At 55.6% G+C, this 23,298-nt stretch overlaps 9 protein-coding genes across 9 annotated transcripts; 5 read left to right on the top strand and 4 right to left on the bottom strand.

Moving 5' to 3' along the window:
• Positions 1-266: 266 nt before the first annotated feature.
• On the top strand, positions 267-1,883 carry CkaCkLH20_07440 (carboxylesterase family protein; the record flags this gene model as incomplete). Its single annotated transcript, XM_038890157.1, has 3 exons — positions 267-530; positions 580-686; positions 743-1,883. 3 exons carry the CDS (start codon positions 267-269, stop codon positions 1,881-1,883), a joined length of 1,512 nt encoding a protein of 503 aa, XP_038744635.1.
• A 346-nt stretch (positions 1,884-2,229) lies between these two features.
• Positions 2,230-3,730, bottom strand: CkaCkLH20_07439 (putative FAD dependent oxidoreductase; the record flags this gene model as incomplete). Its single annotated transcript, XM_038890156.1, has 3 exons — positions 2,230-2,755; positions 2,937-3,115; positions 3,176-3,730. 3 exons carry the CDS (start codon positions 3,728-3,730, stop codon positions 2,230-2,232), a joined length of 1,260 nt encoding a protein of 419 aa, XP_038744634.1.
• A 745-nt stretch (positions 3,731-4,475) lies between these two features.
• On the bottom strand, positions 4,476-5,654 carry CkaCkLH20_07438 (methyltransferase domain-containing protein; the record flags this gene model as incomplete). Its single annotated transcript, XM_038890155.1, has 1 exon — positions 4,476-5,654. The coding sequence occupies one exon, from the start codon at positions 5,652-5,654 to the stop codon at positions 4,476-4,478; it is 1,179 nt and encodes a 392-aa protein (XP_038744633.1).
• Positions 5,655-6,356: 702 nt separating this feature from the next.
• Positions 6,357-7,070, top strand: CkaCkLH20_07437 (mitochondrial ribosomal protein s16; the record flags this gene model as incomplete). The annotated part of the gene is made up of 3 exons (XM_038890154.1): positions 6,357-6,433; positions 6,579-6,759; positions 6,969-7,070. 3 exons carry the CDS (start codon positions 6,357-6,359, stop codon positions 7,068-7,070), a joined length of 360 nt encoding a protein of 119 aa, XP_038744632.1.
• Positions 7,071-7,812: 742 nt separating this feature from the next.
• Positions 7,813-9,277, bottom strand: CkaCkLH20_07436 (transmembrane amino acid transporter; the record flags this gene model as incomplete). Its single annotated transcript, XM_038890153.1, has 3 exons — positions 7,813-8,480; positions 8,538-8,697; positions 8,747-9,277. 3 exons carry the CDS (start codon positions 9,275-9,277, stop codon positions 7,813-7,815), a joined length of 1,359 nt encoding a protein of 452 aa, XP_038744631.1.
• Positions 9,278-11,589: 2,312 nt separating this feature from the next.
• CkaCkLH20_07435 (nuclear distribution protein) lies at positions 11,590-12,268 on the top strand (the record flags this gene model as incomplete). Its single annotated transcript, XM_038890152.1, has 2 exons — positions 11,590-11,806; positions 11,865-12,268. 2 exons carry the CDS (start codon positions 11,590-11,592, stop codon positions 12,266-12,268), a joined length of 621 nt encoding a protein of 206 aa, XP_038744630.1.
• A 6,564-nt stretch (positions 12,269-18,832) lies between these two features.
• Positions 18,833-19,839, top strand: CkaCkLH20_07434 (SH3 domain-containing protein; the record flags this gene model as incomplete). Its single annotated transcript, XM_038890151.1, has 3 exons — positions 18,833-18,934; positions 19,009-19,302; positions 19,354-19,839. The coding sequence occupies 3 exons, from the start codon at positions 18,833-18,835 to the stop codon at positions 19,837-19,839; spliced, it is 882 nt and encodes a 293-aa protein (XP_038744629.1).
• Positions 19,840-20,755: 916 nt separating this feature from the next.
• On the bottom strand, positions 20,756-21,292 carry CkaCkLH20_07433 (mitotic spindle biogenesis protein; the record flags this gene model as incomplete). The annotated part of the gene is made up of 1 exon (XM_038890150.1): positions 20,756-21,292. One exon carries the CDS (start codon positions 21,290-21,292, stop codon positions 20,756-20,758), a length of 537 nt encoding a protein of 178 aa, XP_038744628.1.
• Positions 21,293-22,671: 1,379 nt separating this feature from the next.
• CkaCkLH20_07432 (uncharacterized protein) lies at positions 22,672-23,093 on the top strand (the record flags this gene model as incomplete). The annotated part of the gene is made up of 2 exons (XM_038890149.1): positions 22,672-22,722; positions 22,788-23,093. 2 exons carry the CDS (start codon positions 22,672-22,674, stop codon positions 23,091-23,093), a joined length of 357 nt encoding a protein of 118 aa, XP_038744627.1.
• Between the last annotated feature and the right edge of the window lie 205 nt (positions 23,094-23,298).

Genomic DNA, 23,298 nt, shown 5'->3' with positions numbered 1-23,298 from the left:
TCGCAGCAGAGCCCTTCAGGTTGGAATAAGAATGATGGTCAGCGTCGCGTCGTATCGCGGCAAGTTGTGCCTTATCGCTGACCTCCTGAGTCGTTATCATCGGCAATTGCCACAACTGTCGGCTAACTGTCACAATATCAACCTGAGCGGATAAAGACAAGCGAAGGAAATGTCAAGAATGTCCCCCTTTTTAACCATGCTCAAGAGCCAATTGTCTATTAGGTTTGAATCGCGCAAGTTGAAGGTCTCACGCTCCACTGGTGAAAATGTTCGGTTTCAACTCCGGGCTTTCGGCCACCCTGCTCTTGGCCGTGGCCCAGTATGCGAACGCGGGACCAACAGCCAAGACTCTGAACGGCACTTATGAAGGCTCGCATCTTTCAGCCTACCAGCAAGATGTCTTTCTCGGGATTCCGTACGCTCAAGCTCCCGTTGGAGACTTGCGTTTCAGAGCGCCTGAAAGTCTGAATGCTACATGGCCCGCAACCCGGCCTGCAACTGAGTATTCAGATATTTGCATGCAATACACAGTATGAGCCTACCAATGCATCTCGAGAGCTGCGCTTACCACTGACTTAGGCACCTCCTAGTCACCCAATGTCCGAGGATTGCTTGTCACTCAATATCATTTGCCCGAGTGGTCTGAATGCAACGGAACCGCTTCCTGTCGCAGTCTGGATCCACGGGTAAGTACCATGACTCTCGCACAATTCACGTATGCAGTCGCTGAGACCAAAAGCAGGGGCGGTCTATACGCCGGCTCATCCAGAGAAACCAACCTGACAAACTTCGTGCGCCAGGCTTCGGCAGCTCAAAAGCCTCTCATCGCCGTCTCGATCAATTATCGACTGTCGGCATTTGGCTTCCTATGGGGTTCCGATGAGCTCAAAGCCAACGGAAGTGCCAACAACGGCCTGCGAGATCAGAGACTTGCTCTTCGCTGGATTCAAGAAAACATCGGATTCTTCGGCGGCGACCCTCGTAAAGTCACGATCTTCGGCCAGAGCGCCGGAGGGTTATCTGTGGGAAAGCAGCTGATAGCTTACGGGGGAAGAGACGACGGTCTGTTTCGCGGAGCGATCATGCAGAGCGGCGGTATGGCCGAGAAGTGGCCGTACAACATCAAGGACCCGGCGGCTTACACCGAAGATCTGTACCGAAACATGACGGAGACAACTGGTTGTGCCGACGACGCGAGCCCTTTGGAATGTCTCAGGAAACTCCCCGTTGAGTCTCTCTCGGCCGCGTTGAACGTCAGCAGCACACCTGTTTTCTTAGGGACCGGCCTCGGACCTTGGCTCACGCAGATCGATGGTGATTTCCTCCAAGATGGACCCACGTCGTCCCTCGAGAAGGGCCACTTCGTGCATGTGCCCATCATGTATTCGACTACGTCGGATGAGGCGACTGTGTTTATGTTTGGAGGAGCCATCGATACAGACGCAGACTTCAGAGCACTTGTTGCAGCCGGCGGACCAGATGAGCCAACCGTTTCCAAGATCGAGAGTCTCTACCCCAAGAACAGCACAGGGCTCCCTCAAGGATACACCCCTTCCGCGGAAGACGTGCAGACCCATGGTTCACAGTGGAAGCGAGGCGTTCTGTTCCACACAGACGTCGTCGAAACCACCTCGCGACGCTTGACGTTGAAGGCGTGGGCTGCCGCTGGTCTAGAAGCATACTCAGCGCGTGTCAACTTATTGCCTCCAAGCACAACGCCTCGCCTTGGGTCACATCACTCGATGGATCTGAACTTCATTTTCGATAACCTCGACGCCGAGACGGCCAATATGACCCAGTTCGCAACAGCATCCCGACTCATGAGCAGATCGTGGGCGTCTTTCGTGTCAGATCTGGACCCTAACGGTCATGGAGGTATGTAAACAGCCCGGTTTCGGTGCTTGACTCCAGAAAAAGACTTCAACTAACATGAGGCAGTACCAAACGCCCCTAAGTGGCCAACATGGACAGATGATAGATCGAATAAGACCGGAGATCATGGAAACAACTTTGTTTTCAACGCAGACAGCGACACTACATCAACGTCTTTTGTGGAGTCTGACTCTTACCGGATGGAACAGACGGATTACTTGGGAAGTATTATGCAAACTCAAATGTATTACTAGTCGAAGAGGAACCCCGTCTGGTGTTGGCCGTAAGATGATTGCAGAAGAAACAACGGCAAAGTACACATACGCAGTGTGTTTGTTACCGAAACGACAGCCAACACTACATTAAGGCCTTAAGGTGCATCTCTGAGCCAGAGATCTTCTCCAACGTTTCCCGCAGCCTCCGCATTCTCTCCCGGGTGATGACATACTCGTCTGGAAACCACTCGCTCACGCCCTTGCCCATAAGCATCTGCGCGACGGCTCGGCCACACAGCCATGCATTAACCATGCCATAACCACCGTAGCCAGCACTGATCCATTCTGCAGCTTTGGTGTCGCCGGCGCGTCGATCAACCGTACCAGAAGGGAGCATACCCACCAGTGGCACGCCGTCCAACGTGTTGGCCATGATGCCTGTCCAAGAAGACCGCATGACCGGCGGATCTCCCGTGTTTTCTTTCCCGAAAACGACCCCGACAACACCTGCAAGGTGCGCCTTGGCGGTGATGGATTCTTCCGCATCCGACGCCTCACCGAGAGGCTCCATCAACGCTTGTTCTCCTCCAATATCGCCGCCTCCCACAAACAACTCTCCAGATCGTGCGTTCTGTGTAAGGTAGTCGAAGCCTTGGGAGAAGTAGAAGCTCCACGAATAAGAGCCATCCTGTTGATGGAAAGCCATGGCTAGGGATTTGAGTCGACATCTGGCCCCTCCGGGGAACGACGATGCCCCAAAGACCGGTAACCAAGTGGCCGACATGACCTTCTGTGCAATGTACGACATGTCGACTGCAAATCCGCCCGCGAGGGGTGCTAATAACATACGGATGCCAGTCGGGGGCATTGACCCTCCGAATATGCGTCGCTGGAGTGTTTGCCTCGATCGTGATGTTCTCACCGTGCTCGGATAATAGCCTTGACCAGATGCTTGTGATAAGGCGATACGGCCACGCTGCTCCAGCGCGCCCGATCAGAGCACCCTTGGCCTGAGGGATTTTGAAGGTCTATCGATATGTCAACGGTTCATTCCCATTTCAGCTACTCACTCATCAGCTGTACCGTACCTCTTGAACCTCCTGCGCTCCCGCAATTCTCCAGCGACCCCTGAGATCTGGGAAAGCGGCCTCGAAATTAATCAGCATCCGTTGAAGATCTGCCAGCTTCTCGTCGTCAAAGACAGCGGCGCAAGTCCCAACTTCTCTAATTTCGGACCTCTCGAACTCCTCGGGCCCAAGCTCAGTTGCCGCCGCCATGAGCTCGTCAAAGTGAGCAAGCTCGAAGCGGACGATTTTGATGGCTGCCTGTCTACCGAATTTCCGGCAGTACTTTTCAAAGTCCAAAACGGCCATGCAGTTGATGCGCCCGCCGTTGCGACCCGTGGCTCCTGAGCAGATCTCGCGGGCTTCGAGAACGGTAAGCTTCATGCCCTGGCCAGCGTTCAGAAGCTCGCGCGCGACGCTGCATGCGGTGATGCCGGAACCGATGATCACTACATCCCGTTCTTCAGGGAGGGAACTCGACTGGATGCCGGCGAGTTGACTGTGCAGTGGTTGCTGCCAGTACGACGCCGTAGGCTGATCCGCAGGCAGTCCCGGGTTTCGCGTCAATCGTTTAGCCATCGCGAGGCCAATTGCGATTCGATCTGATGATGCCTGACGCTGTTTCTTGCAACTTGCGGATCGTACTACGATGCAGGGTGCTTGAAAAGCGTCGCTCAGGCGCGGTGCATCCGACCCCGCAGGCGACTGATAAGGCTTCCCCGCATGCCGGAGTACAACAAGCGGGCTTCCCGGTCAGCGAGCCGGTCTTCGGCGGAGACCCACATGCCCAAATAGGAATTTCGTACCAATCTCGACATGTTTTACGGCGAGGTAGGCTTGGCTCAGCGTAACTCAAGGGAGTCTACGTATGATCTGGTTGAAGCGAAATTCCCGATCAACTTTCATATCCAGAGGGGTCACTGTGACAAGCAGGGAAAACATTCGGACTTATCTGACCCGTTAGTTGTTTTGGTTCCTGTGTTATGTAGACCTCATTACCACATCTGTTCTTCTTGTGTTATGTCAACTTCACTGATATTGCTGATTTAACTGCTCTCAATCTGAACTCTGATATCTCTTTGACTTCCGGACCTTTGCAGATATTAGGGCTGTATTTGAGATATCCACTCTTCGAAAAGTAGCTACTGATGCTAGGCAGCTCACATACGGACGAGAACAGTGCTTAGTTTCAAGATTTGAGCCATGTCGTTGCGATCGTGCTCCTACATGTGCTCCCCAGATCAAGACTGACAAGATGCTTGGATCTACTTGGATATGCTCGCTAAAAAAGACACAAAACCGCCCACCAAACCATCCCACATCGTCAACTCCCTACGCCGCTCGCACTCAGCGGTTTCCTCCCATATATCGCATACCCGTCCCAATACCCATGCAAGCCCAAGTTCTTCACGTCCTGCCTCACATGCGAGCAAAACACAATCGTCTCGGCCTTGCTCCACTCCAACACCCTCGTAAACAGCGCCAGGCTCATGCCCTCCAGCCCGGGCAGCAGCGACGCCTGCACCCACAGCCCCATCTCCTTCAGCTTCGGGTCGTCCGGCCAGGGGCTCGCGGGGAACTTGAGCTTCCGGCTCACGACGCCCTCGAACCCGACCTCCTCCATCATGTCGGCGAACGTGCGCGTGATGGCCAGCGACCGCCCCAGCTTCTCGCACGCGTCCCGGATCATCCGCGTCCACTTGCTCAGCGGCATCTCCTCCGTCAGCGTCCCGTCGTCGCACTTGATCGGGTACTCGGAGTCGTGGATCTCCAGGTATCCCCCCGGCTCCAGGTTCTCGTACGCCTGCGTGATGATCTCCTTCCAGTCCGCGAAGCACCCGATCATGTTCCGCGCGAAGATGAAGTCGAACGGCTCCTCCCACGGCCACTCCTGCTCCAGGTCGCCCACCTCGAAGTGGCAGTTGGACGGGACGTAGATCGGCTGGATCGCGCTGAGGTCGACGCCGACCACGGTGGCGTCCGGGAACTCGTCCGCGTAATCCAGCGCCCACACGCCCGTCCCCGTGCCCATGTCCAACACCCTCTTCGCGCCCTCGTTCTTCGGACACAGGCAGTAGGCGCCGTCAAAGGTGAGCATCCAGAGGTGGTTGATGATGTCCAGCCTCTCCTGCTCCAGGGCGTCGTTGGGGAAGGGGTATTTCCCGTCAGAGAGCTTGTGATACGTGCGTCCGTTCTCGCGGCGGTAGTTCAACATGCTGGAGTGCATGTGCGCGCTGGGGGCATCCCTGATGATGGCGACCGTGGCGTCTTCTTCTTCCTCGTCGTCATCGCCATAGTCGGGGTACTCGGCGACGGCGACAGCCGCGGCGTTCTCCGGAGCCGTTGCGCTTCCGGGGCGTAGTAGTGCGCCGGCCGGATGTGCCGGTGTGGTCACTGCGTCGGCCGTGGTCATCGGCGAAGTGCCCGGTTGTGTTCCAGCCGTGGCCGGTGCCTGGCTCGGCGGCGGGGTATCGCTGACGGTGGCCCAGAATTGATGGGCCATTTTCTTCAGCGAGCTTCCCAAGACCCGGGTAACCGGGGAACAGGGCAGATCAGACGGGAAGGGGTGACCGGGTTTTGGAGCGAGAGTTCAAAACAGTCCGATGCCGGTAAGACCGAGAAGCGCAACACCAAAGCACAAGCACGCACCGGCCCAAGGAAAAAAAAAAAGGACTCAAGAGCGGAAAGGAAAGGGAGGAAAGGGTAGGGGGAATGAGGAGACATCCGTCGACTCGGACTCGTCCCACCTTACCGATTCCCAGGGAACATCCCCGCCAAAACGCCACCCACCGCCAGTTTCGCGCTCTTCCCGGGGTCCCGGTAAAAAAAAAAGCTGGTGTGCTGGGAATTCCAGCATATTTTAGCAACCACATCCCTGGACGCTTATCCGAACCGACGGGACCATGCCTTTCTCGGGGAGGGCCCCAGCGTTGCTGGATGATGGAGGGGGGGCTCCCGTCCGGGCCCGCGGGCGCGACCTACCAGGAGGTCTGGAGGACCCAATCGGCGCCGGAACATCTCGAGCCTCCGGTCCAAAAATTCCCACGCTCCGGGCTCTTGGGTGAATTGAGGCTGCATCACGCCAGCCGCAGCTCCATCGCGACCGAACGACAACGGAAACGACTGACGACGGCCGAAGAAAGAAACCGCACGATCCCGACGACGAAGACGATATATATACATTACCCACATAAGATCAATCACCATGGTCGTCCGGATAAGACTCGCACGCTTCGGGCGAGTCAACCAGCCCTTCTACAACATCGTCGTTTCGCAAGCCAGGTACGACATGCCCCATCCACCTCCGCATCTCGGCGCAATTCACTCCAATCTGGCATGAAATGAAGCATTCGTCTCGTCATGTTCAATTGCCTCGAGGCTCTCCCCACGCACGCGGAAGCTAACATCCCCCCTCCCTTTCGCGCAGAACCGCCCGCAACAGCAAGCCCATCGAGGTCATCGGCACCTACGACCCCGTCCCCAAACAAGACCCCTACGACGCCACGACCAAGCCGCACAAGGACATCCGTCTCGACTCGCTGCGCGCGCGGTACTGGATCGGTGTGGGCGCGCAACCGACCGAGACCGTCTGGAGGTTGCTGTCAATGGTACGACCGTCCCCCTGTCTCCTCGACTCTGTCCTGTGGATCTCCGGACTACGCCCCAGTCAGGCATGTAGAGCTGTTACAGGAGGAGTGTTGTGAAGCTCTGGCTAGACGTCGTTGAATGGCTGTCGTGGACCCGAGACCGCAGATGGACAGGAGCAGAGAGCCCAGCTCGACGATGAGGGGGAATGAAGAAGCTGACAACACAACAGGTCGGAATCCTCGAGCCGAAATACAGAGCAGACGGCGCCCTCAACACCGCGACCGCCGCCAAGTCCCTCAAGAACAAGACACCCGCGCCCAAGTCATCATAAAAGCACGCATCCCTCCATAGCACTTGAAGCCGGGAAGAAACTAAGGTCCAGCGGCGGTTGTACATTATCACAAAAGGGCGAATGAGCATCGTCCCGAGTCGCGGGCTGGATCAAGTCGTGCTCGGAATCCATCCAGACAAAGCCGAGGCGAAAAGTCTGCATTGAAAATCTGGAGGACCATCAGACGATGAAGGAGGGTCGTCTGTAAAGCAAGTGGCGAAGGGTTATCGCCGAACTTCGACTTGGGATCACCTTTGAGATGCCATGTCAGGCTTCGTGTGGGATACGTCACATCGAATTGTACAATATCAGGAGTATTCATGAAAAGACCAAAAAAGTCAACTCCATTGAAGCCGTTTTATGCTACGCTATCCGGGCTCACCTCCGTGACCCTACACTTATCCTAGAATTATCTCTTTCAAAACGAGACGCGGCAGAAGTGAATTAGACAAACGGAATGAAGAAACACAACTCAACGCCCACGATGCAACCGTCTCGCTGATAGTAAGCGGTCAGGTGGAGGGGGAGAAAGAACCCCTTGTGGAAACGGACAAAAGAAATAAGCAATCGAACCCGCCCAACTCCATGAATGCCCGGCGAGGTTCCCGTAGGACATTTACCCCGCCGTAATGTCTATCCCAAGCGGCCGTGGATCAAAAATAACACGCATTCCTATAGCATCATCCAAACAACTCTTCCTCTAAAGTTCTTGTGCTGCGAAAGGATAAAATCGAGGTGTGTATCAATGCGATGCGTGGAAAACAATGTTCATGATGAGGCACACAACCATGACGCACAGGCCGTAGATGGCCAGCGCGAGCGCGAGCTTGCGGAGGAGGTCCTGCTCGATGTGCTCGAGGTCCCAGCGCCACTTGCGGTTCCACTTGCGGGGGTTGACGACGACACTGGCCGCGCTGCCCAGGCTGGCAATGCTGTTGATCATGGTGGCCTCATCTTCCTCGTCTGACGGGATATCAGCGTCGTCGTCCTCCTTATGCAGACGCTGCTGGTGGACGCTGTCTGGGTCGCTGATCTTGTAGTAGAACAGGCCCGGGAGGATGAAGCTGATGCTGGTTGAGCCGGTGCTTCCGACGTAGGCGAGGACTCTTTCGAGGCTGTGGACCGACAGGGCGGTGACGTAAGACAAAATGAGAATGGCGCTGGTGAGGATGGCGAAGCGGACGTCGCTCATGGACGAAGTAGATCCATGGTCCGACCGGATGGAAGCCGACGACGGCAGCAGAGGCCGGCCGCCGGGAGAGTTGGAGCGGTTGTTGGAGGACCGGTTGGGACGCCACTTGAGGATGGCATCGATGGAGGCGCGGCAGGGGTGAACCTGCAAGGGGACCGAGAATGTGACAAGGACCACGATGGCCAGTTGGCCGATGTAAGACGCGACAGTCGCAGAGTCTAAATACGTCAGAAACCAGGTTTCCCGAGTCAGGGCGTGAGCACGCGATCACTTACACATTTGCACAATGTTGCCCGTGACGGCGTTGCCAAAGGTCAGGTAGCCGGTGATGGCTACGAGGATGTAGATGCTGGCGGCGGAACCGATGCTGGAACCAACAACGCCGATGACACTGCCGGGCGAGTTGTCCTTGATTTCATTGAGAATAGAGAACATCTGGGCTGTGTTAGCGAAACTCCAACTCGTTGTCCTTCGTGCAACCTACGTTCTGGTGACAAGTATACGCAAAAACCACAACCGGCAAAGTACTGAGGACTGCCACGGTGCTTTCAGGCTGGACCACGCGGATGCCGCTCGTGTCCTTGAGGGGACTGTCGGCAAAGTGATAGACCACCAAAACAATCAAGTACCCGATGGATACCAGCGCAACGATGCTGGTATACTTGAGAGAATCCAGGCGCTTGAGGAAACTCAGCGGGATAATGATCAGCATGAAGAGCGTGATGTAAAAGTTCCTCTCGCCGAGATACGGCCTCGTCTCCGCCAAGCCACTGAACAACCCCAGGCAGACCTTGGGCATCAGGTCGCCGATGATGATCATGTAAGAGACGCCCACGCCGAAGCACTTTATCGCAATGGCGGTATCGAAGATGATGGCGGCGTTCGGGTACGTGATCTTGGATATCGCAAAGAAGGAGGAGGATCCGCGGTCGAGGTACCGGGCGCAGCGAGACTGCAGGTAGAGGCCGAAGGCGGCGGTGACGCCGGACCAGACTATTAGAAACACACCGAGCATTATTCCCATATGCGACACCACCGAGGGCATCGCCAACGTCCCCGCGCCGACAACTGTTCACGGCCTCCTGTCAGTCTTGTTTTCTTGCCTTCACCCCCGCACGCGGGACCGGGCGTGTGATCTCCGCGGGCTTTGGTATGCGACGGGCACGTACTGGTATTCAGCAGGTTGATGACACTGCTTATCGTCGAGGCCTGGCCTCCGCCCTCCTTTCCACTTCTTCGGCGTGATCTGCGCGTCGGGATACCATCGTCAGCAAACGTCTCTTTTCTCTGGTGTAGGCCTCGTCCTGTCCTGTCCGTTTCCCCTCGCTGGGTCTGACATGCGCAAGGTGGGGTTCGGCGTACCGTGACATTTCGCCGGAGCTTCCAGACGCAATTGAGCTTGCGTTTCCATCAGAGATACTCGAGTAATTCGTCATAGTACTGCGCGCCGGTGTTCGGGGTCGTCGGTTCGAGTCGATCGTCGTCGCCAGAATGCGTCGTCGCTCGTGCTGCGGTGCGGGTGCGGGTGCGGCTGAGTAGGCAGGAGACGGTCGCACATAAATCGGCAGGGCGGAATTCTGTCCAGATGGAATTCGAAGTTCAGGTGCCGTAGACCAAAAAAGGAAGTCGGATACGGGTAGAGATTAGATAAAGAAGCTGGCCACTCCACGGTAATCAGGCAGTCGCAGTAGTAGTAATAGCCCCCAGTGACAAATGGCCAAAACGTTTCGCGGTTTTCTTTCTTTGCTTGTGATTGTCGACCCAGCAGTCGTACGGGAAATGTAAGTTTTAAATGGGAGAATGCGGTTGTTGCTCGGGTTCCCGGCGTCTGGTTTTTTCCCTCTGAGTGCAGATGCTTCGCTCAATCGGAGAGAGAGCGGAGAAGGAAAAAAGAGAGGAAGGCGAGGCGTGACGTGAGGGTGCGTCTCGTGGTGGAGGGTACTTGGATAGGCAGCTGTGACGTGCTTTCTCGCAATTCTCTCGAAATGTCTGGGGCCGCCCTACCAGGACATACCTCGCAGGGCAAGTCGGGGTGCAGCAACCGAGTAATGAGTAGGAGGAATTCGACGTCGCGACAAGTGGATGGATGGGCGGACGGACCGGCGAGCGACGCAGGATGTGTGTAGCTGATACCAGATGACTTAGTCCAGGACGGCGATACGTTTGTGAGGTGTGAGCGAGTCGAGTTCTGGAGGTCAAGGACGGCGGCGAACCGACAGACTTTGGAGGCGTCGTCGCCGTCGCCGGAGCTGTAGCTGGACCTTCTGTCTGCGACAGTTGCAAAGGCAAGTCAGCGACCGGGAAGTCTGACTCTTTCGCTGGTTCGCAACTATCCGGCCGGCAGACCAAAAGTTGGCTGAACTGGCAAAGATTGACTTTTGACAGCAGACGGGAAAGGTTGCGTGGGCGTCAGCGTCCCGTGGGGTTCCCGCTGAATAAACGAGGATTTAAAGGTATTAATTATGGACAGTTGACAGGGCAGGTTACATACAGCCAAAGGAAATCAGGTCAGGGTGCAACAGCAGGCCGTAGGTAAGGTATCCGTAACCTCCGCTCAAGTCAACATGAATGGAACCTGACTTGGCAACCTCCAAAATGTCGTTGATTTTGGTTAATGGTTAGGTAAAAAGACGGATCCTTCCAAACGGGAAACTTGTCTTCTTACGTACCTACTTCTCGCAGCGCTTAGGTGTCGCATTTGGCTGCGCCGCCAGGCATTGCGACAAAACCCGCTACAGCGGCAGAAAGGCCACGAGGCAACGACGCACTTTCCGACCGTCCGCCAGCCCGCCTGTTAAAAAAGAAATGGGGGCCCTTAGGTACCTTACAAGGGCACCAATCTTAGCGCTCCCCGGAATATGACACTTAGTCAATCTCGCCTTGGCGCCGTTCGGAAGCAACCACCCCCAACCCGGCTCGAAGGCCAGGGGAAAATGAGGTCAAGCCCGGTCCAGTGGAATGGAAGGGGGGTCACAAGCCACACATCACCTGCCGCCGCCTGAATGAACGGGCTCTACTTCGTAGGTACCTTAGGTCTCTGCCGTATTCGTACCTTGCGCTGTCTGGAGCTTCAGCCACTCACAAACATCGCCCGTACCAGCAGACCACGATTGAAATCGGGCATTTCCAAGCAACACAAACATTCCCGTCGAGCTGCGACAATCCCTCGTCAGAAAGTTACCTACGCTAGGGAGCTCTTATCTTCGCGATAACCCGGTGTCGTCCTTGCTCCCCAACCACACGCAGTGCAGTCACCTGTCCACACCAAAACACCACCCCGCGAACGACCAAATCGAACCCATCTTGATACGCGACATCACGCGCCATATGATCGAGATGGACTCCTCCTTGGACAACACGACCCTTTCCACCATATCTCTCCTGGAATCGCGTCTGCTTCGCATCGAGCACCTACTGTATGGCCCGACCGCTGCCCCGACGTCCCAGCACACCGACTCCGCCGTCGATGGCTTGGATGATATCGAGAGGCGATTCAACCACCTCCTCTCTCACATCCGTGTCTATGGCGAACTCATGAAGATCTGTATGTTTTGCAAAAAGACTGCTCTTCTAGTGCGATGCATTTAACTCACCTCCGCCAGACAACTCCCATCCGACCCTCTTCCAACCCCCACCGCCGTCCGAGCCTCCCATTCAACTCGGTCCCGAAGCAGTCCAGGCCACCGTCCTCGCATCCGCCGCCTCTTTCCCGTCCACGGCCTCGTCCCTGACCTCCGTCAACGACTGTCCCATCCCGGAGCCTTCGCAGAGCGCCGCCCTCGCCTCTCTCGTCCCGAGGATGCGCGGCATCGAAGCCACCCAGATCGCCCAAGAAGCCGAAATGGCCGAACTCCGCGCACGTAGCGAAGAGGTTCTGAAGAGCTGGTATCAACAAGGCGTTCTGGGCGTTTCCGAGTTCGTCGCCGATGTGGAGGGCCGCGTTGAGCGAGTAGAGCGCCGGGTGCGAAGAGCGGAGCGGGAAAAGGAAGAAGCGACAGCCATTTGAAACCCCGGTCGCTCGAATACCAACCTCCGGTACCGAGTTGACTTTGTGGGATGGGCTCCGCGGGGCGGCATCTTCCACGTTGCAAGGGCGCGCACGCATATCCTTAAGTGGCTGCGGTTATAACCCCCAGACCCGAACATTCGCAACAGCGGGAGGCTTTCCCGCAGCGTGATCATCTGCCGAGCGTGCATGAAACAAAGAGTGGTGCTCTGCGTCGATATTCCGCCATGTTGTCGTGGCTCTGAAATTGCTTCTCTTGTCAAGTAACCCAAGACAGGCGCCACTCTGTCGGTATCGGTCGCAATTCATCTCAAAAACCGAAAAACAGATGGAAAGCTTAGTCCAACTTGGCAGCGCAGGAGAACGGGCTCGCCGACGGTGACTTGCGGAAGGTTCAGATTATTCACGTCCGAGGCATGTGGGCGAACGAAAGACTCCGACAGTCTGACGTCGTCCGCCCGAACGTCATCGCAGACGAAAAGCTAGTCTTAGGTTTGCGTACGATCGGACCACACGATCAGTCGCGCAGACGGGATGGACGGCAGAGAAGGCAGGATGCTTGCTCGTCTGTACGGGATTCGCCTCTCCGCGTTTCAGAAGCAGGTTTGTCCACGTTACAGAAGCGATGACTGAAGTCGACAAGGTGTCGACCGACCCAGCCGTGCCAGCTGGGGCTGATCTAGCCTCAATCGCAACTTCAGCAAACCCACGTCTGTCACCTGCGGCAATTCAGGTAGTCGATAATACGAGATCTTCATTGATGACAATTACACGATGCCGTGCCGCGTCGCCACCAGAACCGTGATACTGAGGGGATACGATAGGGAAGTCGTCCGAGCCCTGGTGTAACTGTATGCTAGAATCGGAAGATGGCTGATCTACACGACCAGAAAAAGCTTGGCCTCCTGGGTGTAGTCTTTCGAGGGCAGTCTGTGAGTATCGGGCACGGATGGCAGACTAGCTGCGATGGCTGAATACACCTCGACCATCGACTGTGGTGGTGTCCATGTGTTGTTCCAGCCCTCGGTTCCGAGATCACGACGTGGTCTTACTTACCAACCGGCGTGGTATGATCGTAATCAAGAAAGAATTGCCATTTTCCACGTCGATTAGTTGTCACACCGCTTCTCAAGACGGCAAGTGTATGAAGTTCGTCTACCCCGCGCCGTCCAGACTGCTGGATCACCATGTGTTTCCTTGATTTCGACCCTGGGTGACGTGTCAGCCACAGATGGAAGCCACTGAGGCGCCTGGCGCATGCGGAGAGAGAGGAAGGTCTCGATGTGACTGGAAATAAGCGAGGATCATCCAATGACTGCAGCGTCGCTCGGGCATTGTGGTCGACTTGTCGACATTTGTCGTTCATGAGAGCTGCAGGGGTCAGAGCCAGGGGTACTGGCTGCAGAAGGGGGCTGTGGCAGAAATTGTTAAGGAACACAGTGTGCAGTGTGCTGACCACTTCGCTTTGAAGGCTATCGTATTGCAGACCCCAGGAAACTTATTGGAAAGCTTCGGAGAACCTGTTGAAGATGCTCGCGGCGATGGTTTGATGGTCGTGTACAACGAGAACTTCTAAGGGCGGTTCTTTCGCGGGCTTCCAGAAATTTGAACCCGCGTATGCCGTCGAGATATCATTTCGTTCTGTAGACTTGGCGTCGTAAGTGACACGAACACCGGAGATGGGTGAATCCCGGTTGCCATTTGAGGAATGGGTGCGGATCCTAGGGAATGTGAATCAGGAACGGTCTCGGGACCTTCGGGTGCATGAACACCACGAACATCGTCTGCGCCGCGGCCCAGCACCTGCGAACTACAAAAGAACATGGGCCCAAATACAGTTTGCACGCGACAGCTTTCGCAAATCAGTCCCTAGCGTCAACGATTAGAGGCTTCGTAGCTATCCGTAGTTGAGTTTGACTTGTTGATCTGCAGCGGATGCAAATGCTTCGAGTCCGGTCCGGCGGTATGGCTGAAAGCCAGCATGAAGCGCCGAGAGACCCGGCGGCCGGCCTGACGGCGTGTAATTTCGCGGTTAATGGGCCGATGGGATTGCCAAATTTGGACCGGTCGAGTCAAGCGACGCCGAACCTGGCACCGTCGGCCGCGAACAGCAGAATCTCCGAAGCGAAACTGATGGATGAGGCTCTAGAAGGGTTGCCCAGTTGCCCAGGTGTCGTTAACCCGACGCCAGTGAAAGAAAGAAGTGTTTCGCATCCGGTTGTCTGGGAGGTTGTGTCGATCAGCATGATCTCCGGAGTTCCCCCAGACTGACGAACGCATTGCTGAGTGATCTTTGGATGAAAGAAGCAAATGCGAGTCAAAAAAGCTGTCAGTGACGTTGAGCTGGGCTGTGCGCGTGATGTCGAAGCAGCGTCCATCCTGGGCCGAGGCTGACAAACTTTATATGGTGCTGCAAGCATGCGACCATGTGTAGTGTCGCGAGACGATGGTGAAAAAGTCGCTGATAGTGTTGGCAACAGCGCTGTTCAGGCGGGTGAGATGATGGTGTTACTCAGACAAGCCATGTCTCCGAGGTATTCGTAGGCTTTCCCGTCTCGGTACTCGGCTTGTTGCATGGCGCGTATTCTGTATGGAAGAAGACGAGGTCGGGTAGCTTGTGGCAGACCATGTTCCAGTTTCTGTTGTTTCAGGCGGTCAACACGGTCAACGGCCAACTGTCGCTTTCTGGTCGATTCGCTGCATATAGTAGTAGGTACATGGCCGGGACACGCTCTGATGACAGCTTGACGGAGGCTTGTTGAGACGGGGTACTGGAGTTTAAGCGCGGACAGCGGACTAGTAGCATGAGCCAGGTGGCATGCCGTGATGCTGCATGTCAAACGGTTTGAATGCAGACGTTGGAGTCTGATCCAGTCGATCACAGAGCTGGTGACGGCGGCACGGTGTTGAGAGGACGGATCTGCAGCTGTCACGACGACAGTCATCAGGGGCCTCGGAGGAGAGACGGACTGACACGGACAATCGGTGGGTAGCAAAGAGCCGCGGACGCGGGACGGGACCTAGCAGGACAGAATGCGAGCCTGGCAAGAGTCAAGACTCGAGCGCTGTGGTGGGAGGCGACGACACGTGAGGGTCCGAGAGTTGGGTATCGGATGCCGGATGCCCCCGTTCTGAGTGCGACTCTTCAGCGCCGTCTTCTTTTTCGTGCCGAGAACCTCCAGACTCGGGGCAGTCAGCTACCGGATCTGGCGAAGGGACGCTGATCTGAGTGCCCTGCCGTCGTGTGTTGGCGATGAAACGACACGAAGGGCTGGCGGTAAGTGATAGGACGCCCCTGCATCTGCGTGTCTGCGTCTCGTCGACATCTTTGTGGTTGTGTGGACGATGTGACGGCGTTTCTTGTTTGGAACCGGTGGCTCGCATTCGCAGCCGCAGCATGAAGCGATGTTTGTGAGCCAAACACTTTGTCCGAATTATTCGACTTCGTGTCCATATTTTATGCCTGTGAATGAGGGACGACATGCTGAAGAGATGGAGATGGCGGACGACGGGAAGATCCAAAAGTCTGGGCCAGTCTCGGCTCAGGTAAGGCAGGTGCTGGTGCAGCCTCAGGGCTGAACCTGAAGTTAAGGTGCGAGAGCATCCACCGGTACGTACTTTTGAAGGTGGAGTGGAGTCAGGGGTCGACGAATGTTCTGGCCAATGAAAATAGCATATCCTCGAGTCATCGTCCAATTAGGTCGGAGGAGGCAGACAGAGGGAACCAAAAATGACCCCTACCTTAGCCTCGATGCCAATCAGGGGCAAGGACCAACGGTTTCTGGGGATGCGATATCCGTAGAGTGAATGTTCTGGGTCGGCTGGTGGAAGATCGTCTGTGATGCGTACCTTTACCAGTAAATGGTTTATTTACCATGAACGCTTGCTGGGTAGGGATGGATATTCACCTTGTTCAAATGAGCTTGAATGGAACGAGGGAGTGGGAAGGAGTTGTTGGATGCTGACAACCAAACCAACAGAGAGAATCTGTACCGTGCCATATTATCATTGTTCAACTGTGTCGTCCATCAGATCACCCTCTCATGCCAGACCAGGCTCTCCATCCTTCCCGCCAGAGTCCTTGGCTCTTGGACCACTCCGTATTGTTGTGGCCGCCAAATTGGCGTGTCTGGCGGCCGTACGGGAAACTCAGCGCTGCGGCCGGGTTGGTCGAGTCGAATTCATTGGCAATGATTGCTGTTATTGAATATTTTGCCCCCATCTTCCGTGAAAGGTAGGCAGGTATCAGGAGTCAGGCGTGCCTTCTTCTATCGGATGCCCAAGACGAGTCGATTTAGATTCGGCTCATTTGAGATTAGCGCGGGTACGACACGCCAGCCGTATCCACTTTATCTTTCTTTGCTCCTTCCAAGTTCCTCAGTCCTTCCTTCTCTCTAAAGTCCCCGTGTTGCGTTAAAAATTGGAACTTTGATGAACAAGAAGACGGGAGGAAGGGACGAGATCCTAAAGTAAAAGTCCAGAGTCCAGAGGCCAGAGTCCCTACCCTGTCGACGCTTGGCTCTTTCCTTGAGCTTAGGTAGTTTGCCTAATGCTAAATGTGAATTGAAGGCAGGCGCGCCATGCCCCTCTTTTCCCATCTCCAGGCCCAGCTCGCAGGTGCTGTCCTCGTCTCGCTTCCCGCCTGGGCCCCGGTCCACCATGTTCTGCGTCTCATCCAGTCTGGGTCTTAATCCCCTCCCATTCATCACTCCTTCCAACCTGCACCCCCATTAATTATCCACGCCCACTGTGTAAAATGTAAGGTACCTTACTACTCTTCTCTCTCTGCAATTCAACACCCAAAAAGCCAGAAGCAGCGGCAATTGCAACTGCATTGTACCCTCGTCCAATTGCATACACACTTTCTGCACAGCCCGAAGAGCAGTCAGCAGCAGCAACAGCAGACCAGGAGCCTGCAGCAGCCCTTGCTTCCCTGCAACGTCCAGGTCTCCCACTGTGACCTGCAACTGGACCAGACTGGACTGGATCTGCTGTCAGGACCGGGACTCAGCTTTCTCTCCTCTTTTTTAATTCCGTTCTTCCCCCCCGTCCATTCCTTCCACTCCTTTCAACCCATTCCCCGACAACGGTTTTACGGCTGCCGTTTACTGTCGACCAGCGAACGATTTGAGAACGAGTGGGAGACGAGTACACTGTTAGCCGTCGTCCAGAACGAAAGACAGGCCGCCTACCTTACCTTACGCGATTAGGCCAGCAACAACAACAAACACTACCTGACGCCTACCAAACGCCCCAACACGAGCGTAGCGCCGACAAATACCAGCCAGCCAAACCCATACCCGGGGCGCGACTGCACGGCGTAGCGCAGCGCAGCTCAGCGAAAAGCACTCCTCCGCGAGACACACAGAGAGACACGCAGGAGAGAGAAAATAATAGGGGCGGATTGCACCTCGACACGCGATCGGGTGCCACAAAGCACTACGTATCCAGCCCGCTTATTCCCATTCACGCAGTAGTCGACGTCCTACCGGTGAAGGTGCCTGACTATCGGCTTCTTTGGCGACAGAAAATAACCCACGCCAGCGACGCCAACAACAAGAACCGACGCCACACCACGTCTTTTCCTTCGTCTGGTCTGCTGGTCCGGCTCGATTTTCTACCTCGCTTTCCACGCCGCCCGCTTCCTTCTTGGGCCCAGCTAGTCGTTGCCCTTCATTTCGCCCAGTTCAACCGACAGCAACCAACGCCCCCGTTTCTTCCTGCGCCTGGCCTGCGGCACTCCTCCCGCCGACTTTCGCCTTTGCTGCCCCTTACAACTGTCGCCTGCTCCCGGCGCGCAGTTTGCTTCGATTGACTCGACCTGATTCGACTCGACTCCCGTCGTTCATCTTTCGCATCTTTCATCCTTTCTCCGTGCCGATTCTTCGCTCCTTGAAATCAACTTCGACTTCTCTCCCTTTCAGCCTTCTCTTCGCGACAGCAAATTACCGCCGTCTTCGATTCCACACGTCATCACCTTCATTCCGACCATCCATTCTCTTTTCCATTCCCTAGAAAAGAGGCTGCCTTGCTGGACAACCCTCTGAAACGATCAACTCGCATTCGAGATTCCGATTCGACTTCGCTTTACCCATCGCCAACCTACCTTACCTCACCTCATCCGATCCAGCCTTCCTTCGCTGCATTTTCAGCCGCTACGGTCAAACGCTCCGCACCGCACTGCACGCACGCTACCCGACGCACTGAACAGCAAACTGTCCAACGACATCCCGGCTTTCTTTCTTTTATTTGGCCCACGAGCCCAACCACCAGTCACTCCTTTTGAACGACGAACTGCATTCCCGCCAGCCACGACAACCCCCTTGCGGCATTCGCATTACGTATCGCTCCTCCGAGTAATCGACATCGCTCCTACAAATCTGTTCGCTCGATCGTCTTCACGCAGAGGGTAAAAGTCGTCCGACTGACTCTACGAACCGTCACCTCAATCGAGAGCCGCTCTCGATCACTGCCCCTAGGCATCTAATACTTGCACCGCAACGAACCTCGACAGTCTTCCTTATGCCCTCTTACGGTTCTCTTCATTCACCATCATTGCGCAAAATGGAACAATCACGGGCTCAGTACGGGAGAAAGAGCAGGGGCATTAATCTGGGAAACATCATCGGTGATCCCTTCGCCCTGGCCACAGTCTCCATCTCCATGGTAAGTTCGAGCCGCAATTTCCGCCGCAGCTTTGAGGCTATTTGCGCCATGACCAGTGCTGACATTCCTCCCAGCTTGCATGGATAATTGCATTCATCAGCTCCATCATTGCCACGACACAAGTCACAAATAGCACGGGATCGTTCCCCGCCTTCGCATGGTGGACCGTTGTCTACATGTTCTTTCTCATTGCCGGTGTTTTTATCGTCGTCGCTTCCGACACCACCCAGACCTACCATGTAGCGCTCTCGGGATACCTGGGCGCTGCTCTCGCCCTCAACTCCCTCACCATTCATTCCCTAATTTACTCGGCCAATGGCGCTCGCCAGGCCGCCGGAGCTGGTTTCATCCTGATGGCCATGGTCACGGTACGTTGTCTCTACGCGAAATGTTACAAACAATGACTGACTTGCAAATAGATCGTCTGGATCTTCTACTTCGGCTCCGCCCCGTCGGCCAAGCCCCGCGCCTACCTTGACTCCTTCGCGCTCCAGAAGGAGTCCGGAAACAGACAGATGATGTACGGCGGCGGTCGCCCGGAGACCTCGACCTCGGTACAGCCTCCCCAGATGTACACCTCTGCCCAGTTGAACGGCTTCGAGAACCCATCTCCCGTTCAAGGTGTCTCTACCCAACCACGCGAATCCGCAGTAGCACCGACCTTCACCACACCAGGCCCAGGGCCTCAAAAGACCCCGGATCAGGAGGTGGTGCCGCCAACGGAGTACCCTTACCGCGCGAAGGCCATTTACAGCTACGAGGCCAACCCCGACGATGCGAACGAAATTTCATTCTCCAAGCACGAGATTCTGGAGGTCAGCGATGTGAGCGGCAGGTGGTGGCAAGCCCGCAAGGAGACTGGCGAGACGGGTATTGCGCCCAGCAACTACCTGATCCTGTTATGATGAGCTCACGAATTTCATTTCGCCGTTGGAGATGGGAGCAAAAAATGACCATATGGGACATGGGATGGTTTTCGCGCTCAATGCTTGTTGGAGTACATTAGGGTCTCTTGTACGGGATAAAAACCGCCGCCTTGTTTTCGAGCCACGGGCGGCACACGTATATCCGCCGAAACGGCCTCTTTTTTTCTTCTACCTGTTGTTTTTACTTCTACCCGCCCACCCTCGCGTGCCGGCTTTCCCCTAGTGCTTCTAGTGTATGTTGCCGGTCCGCTCGCCGAGGGATTGTGTCTTGTGTTTTTTTTCTCGTGTTTTTCTGGGACGGGTTACGAGCAATGGGTCGGTCGTTCGGATAGCTGTGATAGCTCACATGGGATATCCAAACATGTTGGTGTTCCCTTGCTGTTTACGAATGGCATTTGCACATATTCGAGAGACGCTTAAGGCATATGGTTTGTGTGATTTGACTTGAATTGTGTTGCCTATCGCCCAGGTGGTTTCGTACTTGTGATATCATATCAACTCGACACGGTTCAGCCTCGTGGTCGAGAGTTCCTAGTGATCCTTGGGGTCGTCGATCTTGTGATGTATCACTGTTTCCGTCACCAGCCTGTGGCAAAGGCATCGACCGGGCTTGGGCCAATGATCATCAAGACCTCATGTCCGCTCGCAGCGTCAAATGCTTGCTACGTTCGGAGTCGTGGGATGCCGGCCTCTCCCAGTCCACCACCACAATCGCCTGCGCGGCTCCAGGGTATCCTCCCCCCACATTCGTCATCGGGTATCATGTGCATCGTTCCGCATGCGTCTCCTCCCTTGCCCCCCCTCCAGGTCTCAGTATCCGAGTACCTGGAACATAACAACTCCGTCCAGAACTCCATCCGCAAGAAAACACACAAACGTCTTCCAATCCCGTCCTTCACGCCTTGCCCAGCCTCTTCATCAACTCCCTCTCCTTGGCCAGGAGCTCCAACTCGAGCCGCTCGACGCGATACTCCAGCCCCTCCCTCCTCTGCCTCACAGCCCTGGCTCTCAAGGCACTTTCCCCGCCCAGAGCGTTCTTCTTCTTACCGCCGGCGGCGACCCCCTTGCCCTTCCTGCCGCTCCCGTACCCGTCGTCGTCTTCGTTAGACTGCGACAGCCGGCCCTGGAGCAGCTCGGCGCGGGCCTTGAGGGTCTCGATGCGCCTCTCGCGGCGGGCGATCTGGGCGTCGGCGCGGTCGAGGAGGAGGGCGACGTAGGGGCCGATCTCGTCGCGGAGGGAGGCCTCGGCGGCGGCGAGGGTGGGTTGGGGGATGAGCTCGAAGTGGCGGGTCGGGCGGAGGACGGAGGCGACGCGGGGCAGGTCGGAGACGCCGGCGTCGAGGGTCGAGACGGAGGATTCGAGGTAGGTGAGGGAGTTGCGGAGGGAGGCGACGCAGTCTGCGTAGGTTGCCGCGTTGTGGGCTGCTGACATTTTTGTGTGCTTTGGTGATGTGCGTCGTGGTGTTTGTTTACTCGGTGAATTGTCGTCACCGCCGCCAGTGGAGGTTGGTGTGCAGTGTCTTGCCGGCGTCGATGCAATTAGGCGTGACCGCAGGGGTGATGTTGATGCTCGCTGTACTTCTTTGACGTATCGTCGTGATGACGAGTGTTGTGTTGAGAACGAGTGTTTCTTTGTTTTTTTGGTGAGGTCGGCTTGGTACGGGAATGTCTCTCTCCCACGTTGTTTACCTAATTACTGCCCCGCTACCTCAGGAACGGGGTGAGTGACAAGGGAGGCCTGGTTTCACCCGCACGGACCATCCCTACGATCTCGGTGAAGAAGACCGGTGAGGCCCGGTGTAGGTCGCCCTCACCTGAGTCTTAATCCGACATCAATCTTGGCGGCGCTTCATGCGTCCCTGTACCATCTCGCAGGACATCTCATGCGTGATGCGTCTGCCTAAAAGCCTTTAATCCGTCTTTCAATGCTTTCCGGCGACTCCGTGTCTTGCTCACCGCTTCTGCGGGCGTTTGAATTGCAGTGTACTTCTCAAGTAAGCAGCCTGCGCTTTTCCAAGGCATTGATTCACTCGAATCATCACGTATCATGTAATCAAAGCAGCCCGTTCCACCCAGTTTTCCCCTTGGCGAAGCGAAATATCGTAAGACGAACGAGACAGCTGTTTCGATATGATTAGCTCAGCTTTCTACCCTGCAGAAGTCTCGACCGAACCCAGCGTCGTCTGCTGACACCAAGATCACCACCCCAAAAGGCACCAAGCCCGTTGGACATTCCTCAACCGAAATCCGACCAATGCTGTTTAATACGAAGCCGACACATCTCACAGTCCAGACTTCCTGCCGCCAGCAACCTTCGACCCCTCGTCCCATAGATACCGGCCCGGCCCACGTTGGGAAACTGGGGGGCAAGATAAGGTTGTTCGGCCGCCGTTGGAAATCCCATCCGTCGGCCTCTCTCCCCGTCGGCATCCTTCCTCCAATCCACGCCGTTGAGAAATCGACAAGAAGAAGAAAAGGCAACCACACAGAGCCGCATTGATTAAATCAACGTTGGGAGGCGACACTGGAATATGCAAGGTCAGCCCGGAGGCTGCTTACTCCGCTGCGAGTTGCGTCCGTGGCACGCAACCCGTCTGATGTGCGACGCCCACACGGTGAAACCTGCGCAGGGACGAACATGTCGATGTTTAATACGTTTAATACTACTTCAAGAAGCCGGGGTCCTTGTTTGGTTCCTCTCTTTCGCTTCTCCACTCTATGTTCTTTCTATGATCATCTAATTCTCTAATCTCCTGATTACCTCTGGCGTTTTATTTGTCTTCCGAGATACCCCCAAACAATACTTTTATAATGTCTATCGAATTCGCCAAGCAAGTTGAGCAGGTGGCTGCTGCTTCCAGCGTAAGTGCACGCCCCGGAAAGATCTTGGTGTTGTCGGGATTGTGACGAAACTGACTCGATCGCAGACTCCCACCGCCGCTCCCTCATCCAGAGGTTCAAGCCCCATGAGCATGGGTGGCCCGGCCACAACCGCCATCGCCATCGTTGTGGCCGTCTTGCTGCTTGTGGGAATCTCTCTTATTGCTTTCCACGAGCACCGGAAGAAGAAGAAGGCCGACGCGGCTCGGAGGAACGCCGGCGATGTGGAGGGATGGGATAACAGGCAGTCGGTGGCGAGCTTTGATACTATCGATGAGATCAAGGCGCCGCAGCCTGCGGCGAGGAATATGCTTCAGGGCAGGCGGTTCTTGTTTCTCTCACGGAATCGTTGATCAAAAGTAGTTTCTTGCCGGCGAGGACGTTCAGGGTTGGTGGAACTTTTATGACTGGTTTGGCTTATTCAGGACTACGACATTGGTTGATGTGGTTATCTTGTCTCGTCACTGAGACTTTAGACTTCACTATTTTTATGGTTATGGGGTGGACTTTCGTCAACAGTTCAAACCAAACATGATAATTATTACATTACTTGCGGGT

This window comes from Colletotrichum karsti, assembly GCF_011947395.1.
Source record: "Colletotrichum karsti strain CkLH20 chromosome Unknown Scaffold23, whole genome shotgun sequence".
NCBI classification, from domain to species: Eukaryota; Fungi; Ascomycota; class Sordariomycetes; order Glomerellales; family Glomerellaceae; genus Colletotrichum; species Colletotrichum karsti.
The sequence above is the reverse complement of the archived record's forward strand: the minus strand, read 5'-3'. Positions and strand labels throughout refer to the sequence as shown.